At 42.3% G+C, this 20,106-nt stretch overlaps 1 protein-coding gene across 1 annotated transcript in view; it reads right to left on the minus strand.

Annotated features, from left to right (window-relative positions):
• The window catches only part of LOC308382945 (small conductance calcium-activated potassium channel protein 2-like), a gene marked incomplete at both ends in the record, with an annotated part of 51,798 nt that overhangs the window by 11,028 nt on the left and 20,664 nt on the right, over window positions 1–20,106 (minus strand). Inside the window, 3 exons of the mRNA XM_080860497.1 lie at window positions 2,706–2,847; window positions 15,904–16,322; window positions 17,573–17,668. Coding sequence (XP_080716623.1) covers window positions 2,706–2,847; window positions 15,904–16,322; window positions 17,573–17,668 — 657 coding nt within the window. The remainder of the gene's footprint in view (window positions 1–2,705; window positions 2,848–15,903; window positions 16,323–17,572; window positions 17,669–20,106) is intronic.

Consider the following 20,106-nt stretch of genomic DNA (forward strand, 5'->3'; position numbering starts at 1 on the left):
TTTGTATATATATTCAGAGTTTTGTATATATATTCAGACTTTTGTATATATATATTCAAATGTTAATTTCCTGAACGGCATGCCATAATATATATATATATCCACACACACACACAGACACACACACACACACACACACATACAGTATGTAGATTATATATATATATATTATATTCACATATTAATTTGTGGGTGTGCTGTTGAATTCATGTCTTTTAAGTCATATCAACAGGAATTCTAACATGTGCTGTGATGAGAAGCAACTTATCATTTGTTTGGTTCAAGTCCAACAGACATCAGTTCATGTTATGCAAATATTTAAACTGTTAAATTGTCATTGTAAAATGATTAAATATGCCGTGATGAATCAATAAAAGCCCAGCACAGTTCAAACCACCAAAAGTATAACCATTGCTTTGGCCTTCACATTATATAACATATAGGCATATGGGCCTTATAAACACAAATGAAAGCAAGCTACATAAGATATTAGGGAAATTATTTATGGAGAATATAGTGGGCAGGTGAGGGAAGAAGTTATTAGGGATGGGAAACCTACGTTTTCAGGGGGAGAAGTCCTGTTAGTGTTTATGCGGTGGAGAAAAAAATGCACCACATATGCGCTTATCTATTGATAAACCAAAAACATCAAGGTCGTCTTCAAACCTTTTTTTTCGCAACATAATGAAAAACTCACAGCCAGAAGAGCGAGAGAAAAGTATTGTTCACAATTCTTTAAATGGAGTGACTCGCGATAATCATCAATCAATTTCAGGAAGCAGCAAAGATGTCAATGAAACACAGGCTTAATATTTCATATCTAGAGTGAATTGAATAATCCCAAATGGCAAATAAACCAAGCAAAGATTTAAATAATATTAGGAAACTTTGGAAACTATCAGATGACTTCTACCATGATTAAGTACCTTTCTGCACTTCCAAGTTCAAGGCAAACCAGGTGACCAGCAAGCAGAACAGGGAAAGGTGCGTGGAGGTGAAAAGTGACGGACAGGGAAGGAAATGTATCGTCTACCTCAACTCATCTCTCCGAAATCATTAGGTTGTATTCAACATTTTGCAGTTAGGTTTATACTGAGGATATAGGCTAATAATATAAATTTGATTATAAGACGATTTACAGGAAATGTATACTGAGCATCTGACCAGGGCACTATCCCTATTACACCGACTCCAGTTGTGTTTGACATATAAACAACTTGGTGCGGTTGGTGCCTCTAATTCAAGCAATATTACTTACTACATTATCCCATTTGTAGACAGAAACAATTGCGTTAATTCTCACTTTAAGCGCAATCTTAAGCGCCACGATACCGAGAGACCTTATATTAGAAAGGGAAATGTGAGAACAATGCGTTGATGAGTGGTCTAAACCGAGTGAGCACTATGCTGTAAAATATGAAAAAAATATTATTTTTCCCTCTCACTTTTTGTTGCATATTACGGCCCAAAGAATGATAGGCTACTGGATTATTGTATTCACAGTCTGTGTAGTGTTGAGTGTAATTGCATTGCCTATGTATCCATTTGGTAACATATTTTGTTGACTTAAATGATCAGTCAATTTAGTCACTGAGTGGTCAATATTATGCTGTCAAAGTGTACAGATTAGATTAGATGTGCCTGCCAGACGTTGAAAACCAAGATGCCGTTTACATTTCAAAGAAGGAAGCTGCAGAACGCCTTATGCACATTAATAAGAATTGTGTTTGAGGATAATAAATGCATCAAAGCCTTTGTGTAAAGGTATGTCTCCCAGGTTTGTCTAGAAGAGTAATTTGTGTAAAAGCATTCCAATCACTAACTGAAGTCCTTCATTCAGAAATCAGTGAACAGAAATGTGTTGACATCATCACAAAGAAAACTGTTTGCCTAAATTGTTCTTGCACATTAGGTCCAGTGAGACAACTATTGGACCACCTTGCCAATATATACAGCAGCCTCCAACAATGGCCGTGTTGTTCAAGCCATTGGAGCCTACCATGAAGAATTATAGTGGAAATTTTATTTGTAAACTGAAACTGTCAAATTTGAATTACTTGGATTTCAACCTGCACTAGATTTGCGGACGGTAGAGGAGTGGGTATGGTATTAGTTCTTGTTACACGAGGCCCATCACCAATAGGTTGAAAATTGCCACAATCTCCCACCCGTTTTTAAGGAGCCCTTATTGCTTCATCTGGGCACCATCCCTAAATTATTTATTCAGTTATTCAGCAATTCTTCTGTTGTATTTTACACAAAGGATTATTCTTGTAAACTGATCTAAAGGCAAAAGGTGATAGAAAAGATCTTGATTGTGTGTATGCATTTGTGTCTTTGTTCTTGTATTAGCTGTGCTGGTGTGTGTGTGTGTGTGTGTGTGTGTGTGTGTGTGTGTGTGTGTGTGTGTGTGTGTGTGTGTGTGTGTGTGTGTATGCATGGGCATGTGCATGTGCATGTGCATGTGCAAGTGCGTGTCGACTGTAGCTGCTTGTGTGGTGTGTGTGTGTGTTTGTGAGTTCTTGTGTGCCAAAACAGAATGTTACTGGAGTTCAACTATGAAATTGATCTCCATCACGCTTTGCTGGCACATTGTGCTGCGGCTCATGACAATGAGGCACATTTATGCGTTGTGCTTAAAGGCCGTGCGCTGATTAAGAGCCTGAATTGTGTCGGGCGGACAAAAGAGGGGCCGGAGGACGCACCATGATTCCTGTCATGAGACACACGCCCTTCCCACAGTATGTGTGAGGCACCATGTCCCCGTAGCCGATGGACAGGAAGGTTATAGAAATTAACCACATCGCTCCCAGGAAGTTACTGGTGACTTCCTGTCGGTCGTGATACCTACAGAAGTAGTGGAGAAAAAAGAGAAGAGATACACAGTGAAAATGAGGTGTGGAAGTTTCAAGAAATCATCCATATTGCAAATGTAATGCTAGAAAAAAAGTACAGTAATACTTTATGAAATGAGAACAAACACTATGATTTGAAAAGCAGCATTAAAAGCAGGAGTGCTCAGAACTGCTTGTTGCTTATAGGGATGGTCCATAAACAACCAGTCGTTCCACAGACATGAAAACAAGAAATCATTACTGTACTCGCTGGGCTAGTGAAGGTAAAATCCCATTAGTGAAAATTACATTACAGAGAGCTTGCGCAGGAAAGTTGAGAGAGAGAGAGAGGAAGAAAGAGAGAGAGAGAGATATGGCAGGAAAGCAAGAAGCCCAAAAGAGAAAAAAATACAGTGCTTGAAACATGTAAAGATCATTTGATCTTTCTTCAGTAGCATACAGTAGCATTGATGACCAATTTTGTATTAACAACTGTGAACAAAGATCTGTCATCAGTAATTTATTTCCCACCTATTACAGACAGAAATCGAGTTACAATCAGAAATGGCATTCCCATCATTCTATCTCTGATTTTTTGTGATTTAACCCACTTCTTTCTCAGAGGCTGTCTTGTCTTTCTAAGGTTTTTTACTCGCCAAATTAAAAACTGTTGTTGAATAACATCTTGAGTACACTCAATTGGGGACTGTGCCAGAATCAATAGACTGCATTAGTTCATTAAATGAAGTAGTGCGTTTCCATAAGGAGCTATCTCAGATTCCAGCAGCTCTGTCTAATTGTTCTCCCCATTGGAAGCTTCCCACCAATGCTGTCTGCACTGATTCACATGCAACATTCATCCATACATGTGCCTGTGCACTCATTCAACAGGGCTGCACTGTTTTGGGAGGTGTATTAGTTAACATTAAACCCTTCATCAATGTACTTCATCAAAGAAAGTACATCTCTAATATTTGTAAATAACTTATGTGTTAGTTATAAGTTCAAGATCCGGCAAAAGTTAGGCCAAAAAAGGAAGTTCAGCAGACTAGAATTCAATAACAAGCTCTTTAACGAGTTCTTCATTAATGACACAGGGCTATCTGACTGCGTCTGCCTTTAAACATTACCACATGGATACCATCTGTGGAACCCAAGACAGGATATAAACATAACACTCTTCTATCAATGTTCAACCTCAGCATTACAAGTCCCATTTTAGGCATGTAGATACCCTATCAACCGACCGCCTCCACCAGCCCCACCCACCCAGCTTGTGTAAACACATATTGCATGATGCTATCACATGACCACAATCCGAAGATCGCTCAAAGATCTGCTGTAGTGTGGAGCCTCAGCATTGGGCGATCATATGCGATGTCCAATTGCACTTCAAGGGCAATCTGGAAGAGGCACAAAAGTGCAACATCAATAAAAATTGAATGTTGCTGCACACATCAATATTCATTTCACTCATGACGTGGCAGACCGGCAGAGGGCCCAGGCTTAGATCAAGGTGCCTTCTCTATGGCAATTTCAAAGGAGAGAGACATAGAGACGAGAATAAAGATGAAGAGAATGGGATAGTGAGAAATGAAAATAGAGTGAGGTACGGAGAGATAGACAGATAGAGCACTAGGGTAGGAACAGAAAACAGGAGAAAAGGAGAGAATGAATAGAACTAATTCTGCTTTTTTTCTCGCCTCCTGGCCTCAGACAGGTTTCCTACCTAGGGCAGGTAATTCAAAGTAAAACTCCGATGTGTATGAGGATGTGTGACTGTGAGAGTGAGTGTGAATGTATGTATGCATGCATGTGTGCGGGCAGTCAGACACGCACACGTGCATGTGCGTGCACGTGCACACACACACACACACACACACACTAACACACACAAACACACACACTAACACACACAAACACACACACACACACACACACACACACACACACACACGCAGACCCATGTGTTTATTTTCTTTTCCCCAATCAGCAGGCAGAATCTGCCAGTCCTCATTTGTCAAATGCTTTCCCTCAGCCATCATGTGGAGCCTCCCGAGGAGAAAGCCTTTATCTTTCATGAAAAAAACTCTCTAAAAAAGAGAGATTGTGGAGGACACACTCCATTAGACATGCAGAAAAGAGAGCAAGAGAAAAGCACTGAAAGAGAAAAAAAACAGCAAGAATAACAAAAAGCATGCGGGTAATGTAATGGCCTCCGCATAGGACATGCCTGACAAAGCGTCCACCGGCATGGAGAGCGAGGAGACACTGCGAGACTGACGTTTGGCTTCAGTGTCAACCCTACAGGACTACACAGGCCCTCTCCCTCGCCTCACTGGGACACTAGGGGCAACTTTGCCCAGTGTTAATGAGGGCTGCTATGCACAAATACGTCTTGGTGTGAATAATCTCTTCTTTGAATTGCATTATGTCACTATTTAAAGGACTAGGAGTTATGTATGGTTGTATTGTGTCTCTAGGTCAATGTGCAGCAGAATTGGAGATGGTCATGAGGGGGTCATAAAGGTACACTGTAAGAGTTGTGTAATATGAAGAGTCACTACACTGACAAATATACCACCGAAGCCATATGACCTTGTCCTTGAGCGGTGTGTTGACCTTGTCCTTGAGTGGTGTGTTACTTGAAGCTCACAACAAGGGACATGGGTAATATTACTAGTGCCTTTGCAGTCCACCATTCTAGGGACCAGATCAATATTCTTAGGGTTAATAACAGTGGTACTATGAATCTTGACAACTGTATGATCTCTGGAAATCTTCATATTATAGACCTGATGTATTCACACACTAAAGGAGAGAGAGGGGGAGACAGATAAACAGGGAAGGACACGGTAAAAATAGGAAGGAAGGAAGGAAAACAGAGAATGAATAACATTTCTGCTCTCACTGAGGAGCACCACTGTAATAAGCCCTGTGAGCTTTATTGTCTTTTTATCCTCAGCATTTTTAATTGTATATGGAGGCTGCAGTTTTTGACCTGTCAGTCATGCATGTACTTTTTGAATGTGTCAAAGCAACCTACCAGATCAATCAATCACACAGTCTGTGCTTCCAAATGCATCAATCTAAAACATCATTCTCCTCTAGCCAACACCGACAACATGCAGCCCCGTTGACTATGACGAGGCCATTCCCCTCCTACACCCCCCATCCCCTCCCCCAGCCTCCCCCCCCCCGGCCCCGTCCCCACTGTCCTTCCTCCAGATGACCCACCACCCCCTCCCTCGGCCTCCGGTCCTGAGAGCAGAGATCAGATGCACATCTGTGGGCCCCTTGCTCGGGTGCCCTTGGCACCGGCTCCACACTGCAACTCGGCCGCTATGAGCTAATTATCTGGTGGATCATACGTTCCAGTCAATCGGTTCTTTTCATCAGCGCCGTTCATTTGGGGCCCACTCAGTGGAACCGTCTCGATTGCAGGGGGAGCTCCTCCTGAGCTCCAGTAATTACCGCCCTGAAGGAGTGGCACTCTTATCGGCTAAGTAGCCCCTCCACTTCCCCCTACGTTTTTCTCTTTTTGTCTCTCTCTCTTCTCGAGAGTCACACGATACGAGCTATGTCAGTGATGGGTTGAGACAAACCAGACACAGGAGATGATTAGTGAGGTACGTATGGGGATACTGTATAGGGATATCGTAACAGGTGTCTCCTGTGTTTTTACCAGAGGTGTTTTAGGTAAACAAATATTTTAGAGAAGGGTGATGAGAGGGGATTACAACAAGATAATAATATGCTGTTCGTCTATTTTAACGATTTATGTAACTGTGAAACAAAAAAAAACACAGCTGTAGCAGCTGGCAAAAACGGTGCCAAATCCCGAATGCTAACCGTTGTTATGCCGACGGCTGTTACGGCACCACAGGATCACTGCATAATGTCAACAAACAAGCGTCAGCAAAATATATATATATATATTTTTTAAGTTGAGGACACATCAGGATGCATTAAGCTGTCTGGATGATAGGCCTGGCTACCCCCACCACCTTCCATGCCCACAAGAGTGACCTCTCCCTGGGGCATTAAGTCTAATAGGGCCATCAAGACCGACCTGCAGCCTCTGAAAGCTCCAGAACAGACTGTCGGCTGGCATAGCGTTAGACGGAGCTGGCAGACGCCTCTGTTTTCAGGTTATTCACTAAACAGCCATCTATCTTCCTGTATGCTTGATATAAGTCGGTGGTTAGGTCCCAGACACAGACAGGGAATATGGAGATACACTCACAGGATGTTTTATACTATTTATAAAATGATGAAATAAATAGAAAACATTTGTTTTAAGTCACTTATGAATGTCTGTGCCCTTCCAACAAAATAAACCATATACAATTTTATTCTGCATTTGTTATTCTCTGCTTGGAGGAGCACTCAGTAATAACCATGAACGACGCACAACATTACAAGTCATCTTATCACTGCAAATGTTGAACCTCTTAACAGACTTGTGGGAGTTATTGTGATAATAATGATTTGGACTGTGTTTTTAAAAAGGGGAGTGGTATTTGATATTTAGGACAAAAAAATGTCTGAGATATTGTCCAGAGACACACAGTGCAGAGGTTAAAAGGGCTTTAGATGTCTTATAACTAAGACAACACATGACTTTGCATTGCTCACACACATAGCTGATTTGTGTTTTAACCTTATTCTTCATTTTTCTCCATTGTCTGATCTTTGGCTCAGCTTATTTTAAATTGCAATGCATACGCTGATAGACAATAAAATGAGCTCAGCTCAACCGTCGAGTATAACTTCAGAGCTTACAGCATATCCTCACCGGACCTGGACTGGGGCTTCTCCACTGTACACCATCTGCCAATTTCACTGAGTGTATGCTTTCTCCAGGACATGAGGGATTGGCCGGCTGCAGCGAGGGTGTGAGGAAGGAGTATCAGGCAATCCAGTGAGGTCTGACCCCTGCAATCTGCTCGCGAGCATTTCAAGTGCTGTTGGGTTAATCAAACAGTGTAAACAAGAGGTGCTGACAGAGCCAAATAGATGGGATATTGCATGCAAACATGGAAATAGCACTCTGAGGCAATGGTCAAGGGAGAGATGAAGTGCTACAATCCCCGGGGTGGGTCTTTTGTGCTGATGCTTTCTAGCATGGTGTGCATATACATTATTGATGGTCATGAAATGTTTATGGTTATGAAACATCCATTTGTTTTTTTGTTTTTTTATAGCTGCTTTGCATGTCCATGTAGTACCATTTTGGTTAATGGATAGATTTTTGAAAACGTTGCCTCTACACACTCACACACACATATATATATAGATACTGTATAAAGTATAGTATACAGTATAAACTGTATATAGTATATATATATATATATATATATATATATATATATATATTTCAAAATGAATGACATAAAATATGCTCCTTGATAACAGAATCTTTAAAAAGAAAAGAAAAGCAAAAACAAGCTCAAACCTGAACTTTTGACAGATTTGTAATTTGCTTGTCAGGTGGGAGAAAATCTGACCTTTAGCCAAAAGTCCCAGTGATTTGGGTCAATTGCCTTCCTTCCATTGCCTGCACATACAGCAGTTTCACCTTCTACAGGCACCCGGCTGACCTATTGCGACATGGAGAAGTTTCCGTGCATTACACACAGTGCTATCTCATCTGGCCAGCTGCAGGAAGCTTCGTGTGGAAAGGTCAACTCAGATGTAACGTAGACTAACACGGCTAAAGTGGAAAGCCATTACTGAAAAGTGTATTAAACCAACTACTGTCTGGGTTGTATAAGGGATAAGATGGTAGTTTTGGTCACCTCCTTCTTTTGTCCTTCAGAGCTCACAGGTCACTCGGCAATGTGGCCGAGACAACACTTCGATTCTGTGAACAGCCTATTGCTCAGTGGTGCTTGGCACAAAGATTAGGTGCTCTCACTGAGAATGACTCACTTCCGTAATATCAAGAGAAAAAATAAATAATAAATAACACAGCCTGAAAAAATATGATGCCGATCCTATCTCACCACACAAATGACTAAGCTTATGAATAGAGATATTTGTAAATGTGGTCAGTGCCTCAGATTTGCCTCAGATAAATAAGGCGCCTGTGAGATTGCCAGAGAACCGCACCACCAGCCCCCCGGCAACGAGCCCCTGTGCGTGCCCCCCCCCCCCCCCCGCCAAAGCACATTTTGTGCACATTCAATCAATCAGTGTCCGGCTCTCGTTTCACCAATTTATTCGGAGACTCATTAGCTTGAGTGCTATTAAACGACCCCTCCACTTGCCAGTCGACCCGTAATTTAAGGGGGGGAGAGAGAGAGTAACTGCTGCCGCTGCGCTGGGTGTTCTCAGTGGGATGGTCCAGCTCCCACCGGGGAAGAAGACCTGCTGACAGTGCGGCTCTCGGCTCTTCTCCTTTTGAGTCCAGCATCCGCACCGCAGCGCAGAGCACATCACATCGCACGCAAGCACAACGGGAGCTCAGTGAGGACATTTTTTTGAGAACGACAAAAGATTAATTGAAATAAAGCTGGTCAGACTTTACGGAGTAGTATCTGAGTTGGAGTGGTTTGTTCTTTAGTATTTAATTATCACTACTTTTAAAAATGATTCTTACTCCACTGCATTCATTAAACTGTATGTACCTACGTTTGTCCTTTGTACAAAAAAATAAAGATGTTTTCAAAAGGATTTATGTAGACTGGCCTACTGGATCTGTATTAAGCCACTGTCTTTCTGTGGGATGTACAGGGAAAGATAAGAGGAGGCACGAAGGACAGAGGAAATGACCAGACATCTGGCCCCGTAGCCGATGTCATTCAGCGGATAAGGAAGGAGCGAGGATAATCCTACATTACTATTCTGTCATGATGAGTCTGAGCCCAGATGTTTATCTTTTGAGAAGGAGGGTCCTGAACCGAGACACAAACCACACATCAGTGAAAGATAGCGCTGACATAGGCTCATCATTATTAAGCTTTAAATGAATAATGAATAGAAAGACCACAGACTTGGGTAAGCTGCATGCAGGACTAGCAAATTCTGACTGTAAGACCCTGAGACTTCATAAGTGAATCTGCAGCAATATTTTTTGATAGATTTCAGGGTTAACCTCTGCATAAAGAACATTGGGACATTACAATCACCCATGCCCCCATCCCCACCCAAAAACACCAATCACTCCTGGGTAGTTCCCATTAAATATGTGCACGCCTCTCAACAAATTGTCCTGCAAATAGTGTTCTCATCCACTGCTCAGTCATAATAAGGATTCAGAGATTCCATTCCCTTTTAAGCAATTTCAAATTTGCCCCAAAAATTGCAAATTATAAAATTACTTTAAAAAGTACTTTAAATTATTGCTGAAAAACAAAATTACAATTATATTTGACTGTGCAACAATGTGGCTGTCTTGTGAAGTATATGCAATCAGTTCTACAGCAGGTTAATTATGAAGCCCTAATGGGCTACACAAATTAAATTCCATCAATTCTGCCAAAATGTCCTAATTACTTAGTGATTCAGCTGGCATATAATGGCTTTCTCTGTTGACTGGGGATCATTTTGCACACTTCAAAGGAAAGAAGTTTTTAAACCAGAGGAAGAGAATAAAGATAGCTTGTTGGGACAATCTCTCCCAGCACCTTCATGCCAATGCATGTTGAGAGCCAAGCATTTACAGTGTTGCCCGCTCCCACAATCACTGCCTGTCCTCTCCGCCTCCCCTCAGTGGAGTGGGGAGCCCTTGTATTTTAATGTGCTGTGAGTCACGCCGTTTGGTAAAAAAAAAAAAAAAGGATGCACCCGGCGGCACAGGCCTCGTGCAGATCCACTATTCACACACGCTTTGTGGAGAGAGAGGGCTGTTAATATGACAACAGGCTGAGTAAACACGAGGATGCCCAAGGATGCCGCTTGGTTGTGCACACTGGAGAGAACCCAAGCGCCACTAACCACGCCAGAGATGGAATGACAAGCAACAAAGCTTTCGCCTCCTTATTTCAGCCATCACATTTTAGCGTTTCACTGTTAAAAGAAAGAATGGCTTCAGCCCCCAGCTGGGGTAGCAACCAGGCTGCAATAGCCCCAGCTCTTACTTTGCTTTTCCTAAGTGATGGGCAAAAAATGGAAAGAACCTATTGGAGATTTAGAATGCTGAAAGGTGTCCAAATTAAGTATTTATTTACATGTTTTTTTTTTTAGCTGTCAGCAACGAAGGGCAGTTACTTTTTCCATTTGGGCTGCAACTTTCTTGTAACAGTGTGGCTGTCCTTTAACATCAGATATAGTAAGAAAGTACTATCATTATCAAAGGACAAAAACATCAGTGAATATTAAATGATTTCTCTAATTGCATTTTCAGTTGCTTTTAATCCCAAACCATGACCCAATCCTGGAAGGAGGGATGGTTTTCAGGTCTCCCATATTGGGATCCCCAGAATCTGTATCACAGAGGGTAAAGGGTGAGGCATGAGAAAAATCAGATCTTAAAACTGGGATAACTGGAGTCGAACAAATAGAAAAAATGTAATGTTACTCTGTTATTCAATAAATCAAACCAATGTGGACAACATTACAAAAAATAATGAACAATTTGTCAAAAACTATCAGTGACAGTGATCGTTTTTCATACCACATCCTTTAGTGCCCACTGTTTGGATCAAACAAGCAATCAATCAGAAGGAAGCCATGTTGCTGAAAGTCAAGCCGGGTACAGTGAGGTCACAGTCGCTACTGTACTGATTGATTTTTAAAGTGAAACCCAAACAGAAACTGTATGGCTGTGAGGGCTTACTGCCCCAACCATGTCCCTTCTCACAGGGCACCAGCTGCGTGCAACATTAAATAGCTTTCCCCACTACAAAGCAAACACTCACATGAGATCCCTATTAGGCAGCATTGTTGGGGAGGGAAAATAGAAAAAAAGCACAATAGTAAATCATCAGCAGAGCAAGTTAAATTACGAACCAGTCTCTTAAAAGGGGGAAGAATACAAACCCATCCATACATGCTGGACAGCTGATCAGACAGAAGACAAACAGGTGAGGGGGAGAAACAGACCAAACTCAGGGTTTTTTGCTGTTCTGCTTTATTTTCTTTGCCAATGAATTCCATTTCTATCAGTCAGGCTAGACAGCGGAATTCAGGACACTTAATGTAATAAAACAGTGGCTTCAATTTCGACTGTCATCTCAATGGCTGTGTCATTCTGTCCAATGACCTGTTCTGTTTTTTGACACAGGACTTTTGCTGAGTCAAATGACAGAACAGGGTCACCACTGAGGTAGGGTTGCCAGATCTCTATTTTGGTAAAACCACACCCCTACTCTGTTTATGAGGAGAGATGGTGAAGGACAGGCAACTACGAGAAGCTCTTTTAATAGCATGGTTTCAGGATTTAGCAATAGGCCTGATTTGACCACTTCTAGCTGTCGTATCTATACCAAACTGTCAGTCACCACAATATGAAACTACAACAGGACTACACTATACAAATTCATTTTGTAAGATTAAGCAACATTTAGAAGCATTCATTAGTTTAAGGAATCAGAACAAAGGAATCACTGAGATCTTGAGCGTGATCAATACCTGACATGCTCATGGTGGGAATAAACATCCTGACATGCCCATGGTGGCCACATTTCAAAGCAAAACACGAAGACACAGCTCATGGTCTAAAATCTAGACTCTAGATGGTGATATCTAACCGTGATTATTTCAATGTTTTTGAAAAAAAAGCTGATGGGAATCCATTTATCAAGGAAGTGGTGGCAGGAACGTTTGCCAGAGAACCCAAGTGATATCCTCTGTTGTGAACTTCATTGCTTTACACTGATTTTAAATGAAAACATTGGATAAGGTGAACACTGTTTTCAAATGAGATGGTTCTACACAATAATATCATGTTTTTAACAGAAACAACATTGTGTAATGTTCAAATTGTTATGTGGTTTAAAAGATTTGACAACCCATTTTCCCTATTCATCAGTGTAATATACAGTATTTGTTTTTTGTTAAAGGTATCTCGACATAAAGAAATATACACGTTCATAATTTATTGTTTGAAGGACATGACTCCTTTTTGCTTTTAATGCCTAGGCTATTAAACCCTGTCCATAGTCTTCAAGCCCTTGTCAATCCAACAAGGTACCGGTGGCAAAGCATGGGCAAACAGCCCAGCTGATTTGCCACATCAATTCCTTCATCTTCCCTATGCAAAGAGGAATACTCCGACAGACAATAGAGAGGAAGTGGTAATGCAATTTTTATATTACTTTCTGAAAATACAACAAGACCACAACAAGACCAAGGACAAACAAGAAGACTCCCAAATGACAGTGATGGCAGAAGAGACTGCAAACCATTTGGGATGGGAAAGCCTGATACCGTGAATGTTTTTACATTGACGTTATTATTATGAAAAATTACGAATAATATTATGAATAATAACTATTATGGTTGGGCTGGATTGACAGAGGCTAGATTGTTCAATGGTCTAAATTTGCCTAAATGGTCCTTTTCTGTGTATTCATTTAAACACTGTGAAAAAAATGTATTTAGATATTTAGAGTAATTTAGCGTTAAACTGGACATTGTTAGCACTGTTTAGGGATAAAGTTCTGGTTTATCAACACTATATCTTGAGTGTATATGATTTTTTTCCAACTCCTTCAGGCAATACTAAGAAAATCTGTCTGGCAACCCCACACAGAACCTATGGTCACATAATATTTGAGAAATCGTACCCATCCAAACAGTGTCAAACTAATTCTAAACTGCTTAAAGTGTCATTCATGAGGACTTTGGAATCGATGACTGGGTGTCTTGCGATCTGCCTGAAAAAGCCATACAGTGCCTCAAGAAAAGGTGAAATCATCTTTCAGCTCTATCAACATTTAGACGGTTATGCCACATCTTCAGATACGGCCAGGGGCAGTATTCTCCTCGATCAGGACGTCTTTTCCAAGGACAAGGTTAAACCCTTGTTCTCACTCAAGGCTGATATCACCACTCTGTCTCAGTTACACTCCTTTAAACACTAGCTAGCTTGCCACTGTGTCCTGCTCCCTTGTACCCTAGTTTAACTGCCAAAGGGGTGCAGTTCAGTGACGTCAGAGTGAGTGTGCATTTCTGAGGGGATGTTACAGGCATTTTTAAACAACGTCACACTAGCAGAAAACGTCCACTCTCAGTCCAGTCTCAGCCATTTTTGAGAGAACAAAAAGAGCAACGTGAGTGAGAAAATAAAGCAGAACACAAACTGTATTTCTCCCACTGCAGGGGAAGAAGGGGGAGTTGTGCTATTATGGTATGAGTACATCTCAATCTCACAACTCCAGTTAATGAACAAGACCTCGCTCAGGGGCCCCAAAGGGATCAAGTGTTGGTTTAAGACAGAAGGCAATCCTGGGGGCGACTTGGTGGAACCCAAGCAAACCATTCCCTAAACAAACAATTAGTATACACATTTATGGCTTATGCAAAAAGCTCCTGGAGTTACTCGGAGAGGGGGAAAAAGATGGCACAGAGGGGAAAAAAGAGCTCTTTCTCTAGTAAACCCTTAAGGTCTGAATGAATTGTGATGTTAGTTGTGTGTATATGTCTCTTCTGTGGATGTGTGTAAATGTCTGTAAAAAGTATGTGCGTGGGTGCCTGTGAGTCTGTGTGCTGTATATTGAGTGTGAGTATATAAATGAGTGTGTGAAGAGGGGGTGTGCATCTCACAATCGCACATGCTCCAAGGTCTTTGGGGCACAGTTGAGTGGGAGAGAGTTGCGTGGGATGCGTGCAGGGGTGGGAAAGAAGAGCAACAGTACCGAGCCAGTGCAAGGGAGAAAAGGATGCATCATCATCATCATCATCTCACGCACACACACACACACAGGCCATACAAACACACAGGCCAGTGCCGGGTTTCCCAAAAGCATCGTAAGCCTAGTAGTTCCTAGAATCTCTCCTATGAATCATCTTAAAATTTCAAAGCATTTCCCGAAAGCACCCTGACTTAAGTAGTACTTGAAAACGCTCGTAGACGACTAAGAGCTTGTTAACAGGGACTTCTCGTTGAGCTCATCAGCAGGATATACAGGGAAATTACACCTTGTACCTTACCATTACCACCAAATGTATCAATGTAATTGCAAAGGCATGTTCCCGTCCTATTTTATTGTAGTCAATCAGCTTTTTAGCTTTTTTGAAATAAGCCTGTTTTGAGTTCATAGAAATTTGACAAAACTATGGATACATAATTGGCAAAGTTATGAAATGAGACACTGGTAGAGTTGTTACTGATTCCATTTGTGTAAGCTTATCTTTTTTCCTCTTTTTTTGAAGGGGATGCATATTGTAGCCTACATTCACTAAGCCCTAGGCCTAGCTCTCAAGTTGCTGCAGAAAGTGGAAGAGGTTGGGGAGCAAAATTTCATCAGAGAGAAAAAAAAACATATTATTTAAAATATTGAATAAGCGTATTATATAGATTACAAAACTTACTGCGTCAAACTCAGCCATAGGCCTACACATATTTACTTATTTTCTCACTATCTTCCTCAACCTCTCCCTCATCCTCAAATTCCTTCTTCAGTGACACCCAAAAGTGGGCAGCTTGCCACTTACTGTAGGACACCTGCTTTGGACGACTTGAGTAGACCTAATATGTTGACATGTCATGCAACAAATCTGAATAATATTATAACCTTTGAATCACTACCATTATGTGTGTTTGTGTGTGTGTGTGTGTGTGTGTGTGTGTCATTAGCCTACCTGGAGATGGTTTATACTTAATGTTGATATGCCGATTTTATTCACCTTAGTGAAGTGTTAGTATGTATGTCCTCTGGAGTTCAAAAGGCAGCTTTGATATCACCTGATATCGCCAAGTTATCACCATCAGCACTGTTAACATGGAGAGCATTAAGTACTACTTAAGATCATGGGCACGCCTGTTCGCGCTTCACGTTTATTTGTAAAAACGTAACTAATGTCTGTAGAATCACTCGTACAGAACACTCATAAGCGCTAAGGTTAATCGTTATTGGGATACCCGGCTCAGATTCAGCAGCAACAGCAGGAACGCTCTTACCTCTCGCAGACTCGCACCGTCCATGCGGCGATGATCCAGGACGAGATGCTGAAGACCAACAACACGGTGCCTGGGCAGATGGTCATGAGTGTCTTCATGACGAAGCGTGTGTTGAAGTTGATCTTGTTGAGCGCGCCGATGCTGCGCGACGACGCGTCCGTGAACAGCTTGCTGTGCAGCAGCATGACTCGCCCGATCAGGTACAGCCGCAGGAACATGGGGATGGACAGGATGATGTCCACGTCGGCGTTGGTAACGGACGGCGCGTAGGTGAAAGCCAGCCGCGCTGTCCAGGTGAAGACGTAATGGCCCGGGATGGGGTGGATGGCGCATACCAGCAGCTCTAGCACAATGAAGAAGACACGCTCCTGCGTCATGGCGATGCGCCAGTCGTCCGCGCCATTGTCCACCATGAAGAGCTGAGAAAAGGGGGGGGGAGAATGCAAGAGAAGGTAAAAGAAGCATAACAGAGATATGGAGATCAGGCAGACCGACATAGGAGAGAAATGGAAAGAGACAAGTACAGGATGAGTGAGCAAGAAATCATGAGAGAAGAGATCTCATAAACATAAGCCAATTTTCAAGTCAATTGTATTTGTCGCACCAAAGTGCTATACAGTCAAGGTAAAACAAATAAAAACAAATAAAACTAATAAAAAGGTAACAAATCAAAGTTTAAAGAATAAAAACAAGGTACCATACAGAGCCAGTGAGAAAGATATCAAAAATATAGTGAACGTTTTAATCTCTGTAATTAAAGAACAAAAAATTATGTGATTTGTTTGGGAAAGTAAATTTAAACAACTTCAAGCTAATCATTATTTAGTCCCCCAAAACACCACTGATCAAAAGCAGTTTCTGCATCATACTAACCAAAACATCTAAACAGGACTGAATGGGAGCAAAACGGATAGTAGGTAAGGATAATAGGATAAGTATCTCTTTATTATTCCAGGCACAACGCTAATACCTGGCATTTACACACGTTTTCACAAGTTGTCACTTAATCTAAAGAGGTGGTTTATGATTGCAATCTGTTGTGAGAGAAATTACTTATGGTGGCATTTAACTTCCCTTTCAATAGGGGGAAAGCCGCCTATTTATCTTTCAAGAAAGTGATGCGTCAGTAGTTCATTCTGTTTTGCAGTCGCCCAGACTCAAAAGCCATTCATAATACATTAGCATCTACTCATGTATTCCTCAACACTTTGGTTGGACCATACAAACACTCGTCAGAACATTGTGTGCACAGTAACTGTGTCTGCAAACTGGACATGGGTGGTCTGTGACTGGACTAGACATGGATATTTGTTCCCTCATCCTTTTACAAGTGCCCCAAGAAATACCCCCTTCAGCGTTCACACTACTATATACTTTTAAATAAACTGACAAAAATGAATTCAAGTCCCTTTGCTTCTTATGAGGTCAAGCAAGAGCCACAGATTGCTAGATAATAGAAACAAAAGATGCCCTTCAAGTTACACATGACATAGCTTAACTTAAATATATATTTCAAGGTAAGATGTTCTTTTTCTTTTATATTGATATTTTCATGTTCTTTTTTTATACCGACATTTTCATGTTCTCTTTAATATTGTAGACTAGCTGACTAACTGATTCCTAATGACTGGTATGAAACCAGGTAACAGGAACATCATTAGGGGCTTACCTGTATTTCCCTGGCATGGAACATAATGAGGAGACCCAGCAGTATAACAGTGGAGAGGCTGATAAGGCATTTCAGTGCAAATGAATATGCAGATTCCTGCAGACAGACAGACAGAAAAGGGGGGTGGGTGAGAGAGAGGATGTACAGTTACCTGTTGCAAATCTCTTTACACTGATGGAAGCTGGAAATAGAGACGCTCACTAACAGGGAGCAGAGAGACAGAGACAGACAGAGCTAAGTGGCCATAACAGCATTATCTATATTTAGTAATTAAGTCGGTATTGATGATTTGGGGCAGCCCAGAACAGTGTTATCGGGTTTCTGTGCAGGATGGCTGGGCTGTGCTCCATATAGGCACTCTGACAGGCTCCCCTGTCTTTCTTTCTCTCTCACTGCCACGCCGTTCCTCCGCTCCTCGCTGCCATTTTTGACTAAGTCTCCCTTCTTCAATGGGCGGTTTCAGAGTTAAAAGTTGAAATGACCTGTTGTGAAGAAACACATTAAAGGAGAATCTACAAATTAAAAGATGACGAATGAAAGTGGCCGCGGGGGGATAAGATGGAGGTGGGCGGTGGGGGGGGGGTCCATGGTAAAACAAACAGGAACAGGGTGCACAGAAGCCAGGTACACAGCCGTGGAAGCCAGCAAACCAACATTAAATCTTTTAACCAGGACACTGATGAATCATCAGATCTCAGAGGCTTCCCTTTGAAGCTATGAACTCAGTAATGCGCTTTCCCCTCAGGCCAGGTAAAGTGTTTTCCACCCACTCTCATGCTTATCTTTCTCTCAGAGCACGGCGCAGCGCTCGAGGTCTGCCTCACCTTCGCCATGGCTGACTGACATACAGGTCCATATGAGAAATATATGAGCAAAAATCATCTCAACCTGACGAAGCCAGATACATCCATTTAAAAGGGAATCTGTTTAATTCCGTATTCATTCATTCATTAATTTTGTTTTCTTTTTCATACCAACATGACTGCTATCCAAACAGTCTCTTCAATGTCAATACCTTATTTTTATACCAAGCACTTGGGTGAGGCACATTGTGTATGTGTGAGTGTGTGTGTGTCTGTGTGAAAGAGAGAGGGAAAGATAGAGGCTGTGAGTGAGTGAATGAGTGAGTGAGAGCGTGTGTTTGTGTGTGTGTGTGTGTGTGTGTGTGTGTGTGTGTGTGTGTGTGTGTGTGTGTGTGTGTGTGTGTGTGTGTGTGTGTGTGTGCACCTCCTCAGCTTGGACAAAGATGTAAGTGGACAGACACTCTGTGAGACGGACAGACCTCACAGATGTGCTGCAGCTGCTGAGATGCCTGGCTGAAACTGGAGAGCGAGAGAGAGAAAGAGAGAGAGAGAGAGAGTGAGACAGAGACAGAGCTGGAGAGAGAGAGAGAGAGAGAGAAAGAGAGAGAGAGATAGTGTGAGACAGAGCTGGAGAGAGAGCCCCTGGTGACATTGGCAGGCTAATGCTTTAAAAACCCTCATTTGTCTTGTGAACGTCCTCCTCCGGGGATGCGTCTAAAGTCCCTCATTTCCATTACGTGGACGCTGCTGTTTGGAGCTCATGATGAATGAAAGATGCATCAAAAATGTGAACACACACTCACAAACACACACCCATCACAAACACACACACTCACAAACACACACCGACCAACACACAAATCCACATACCCAACAGACAACATATGTACATGGGAATAAACTAAACATACAAATATAAATGTACACTGGTAGTGGCAGGCGCTACACTGTGCTGGCTCCGGACATTAAAGCCAGGGCACAATGGGAGAAAGGAGCCCTTTCTGCCTTATATCATGTGTCTACTTCCACCCACCCGCCAACCTGCAAATGAATCCGCCCACCCGGGCGAAACCCTAACTGCAGGAGCAGGGGCACGGCATGGGGCTTAGGCAACTGTGAACAAAGAGGTGGAGAGAGGGGTGGAGGTGGAGGAAGGATGGAGGAGGAGGAGAGGTGGCAGCACCTTCCGCTCCCTTCGGCTGAACTTGGCTCAACTCAGCTCGGCTCCTCGCTGAAGTGGGAGTCGGTGGCTGTGGAGTGTGCACTGGGGGAGTCGCTGGCTGTGGAGTGTGCACTGGGGGAGTCGGTGGTGTGGGAGGGGGGTTACAGGGCTTAGTGAATGATCTGAAACATGGCCACGGTACAGACGCCGTAGTAACCCGACTCCCTACCCCACCCCGGCGCCTAAGCACCATAAGTGGCCGGCGCCACTCGAAGCATACACAACACACGCCGGCGCATTGTCCCACCCGAGCCACCTACAGGCTCTCCCATTCGCCCCAGGCCTTGCTCTTAATTATACCCTCCCTTAATTATTTAAAGTGACTTAACAAGCTCATCTATGTTAAGAACCTGATAGGCAAAATATCCCCGTCTAACGTAGCTTTTGTCCGACACTGAACACCAGCGCTGCTTGCAATTGAAGCTGTTTAACAGACTAAATTTAGGCCAGACCTTTAAAGGGATAGAGCTGAAATAGAGAGAAATTGTTTTGGTGATTTTATTTGACGG

Source organism: Sprattus sprattus, assembly GCF_963457725.1.
Source record: "Sprattus sprattus genome assembly, chromosome: 2".
NCBI classification, from domain to species: Eukaryota; Metazoa; Chordata; class Actinopteri; order Clupeiformes; family Clupeidae; genus Sprattus; species Sprattus sprattus.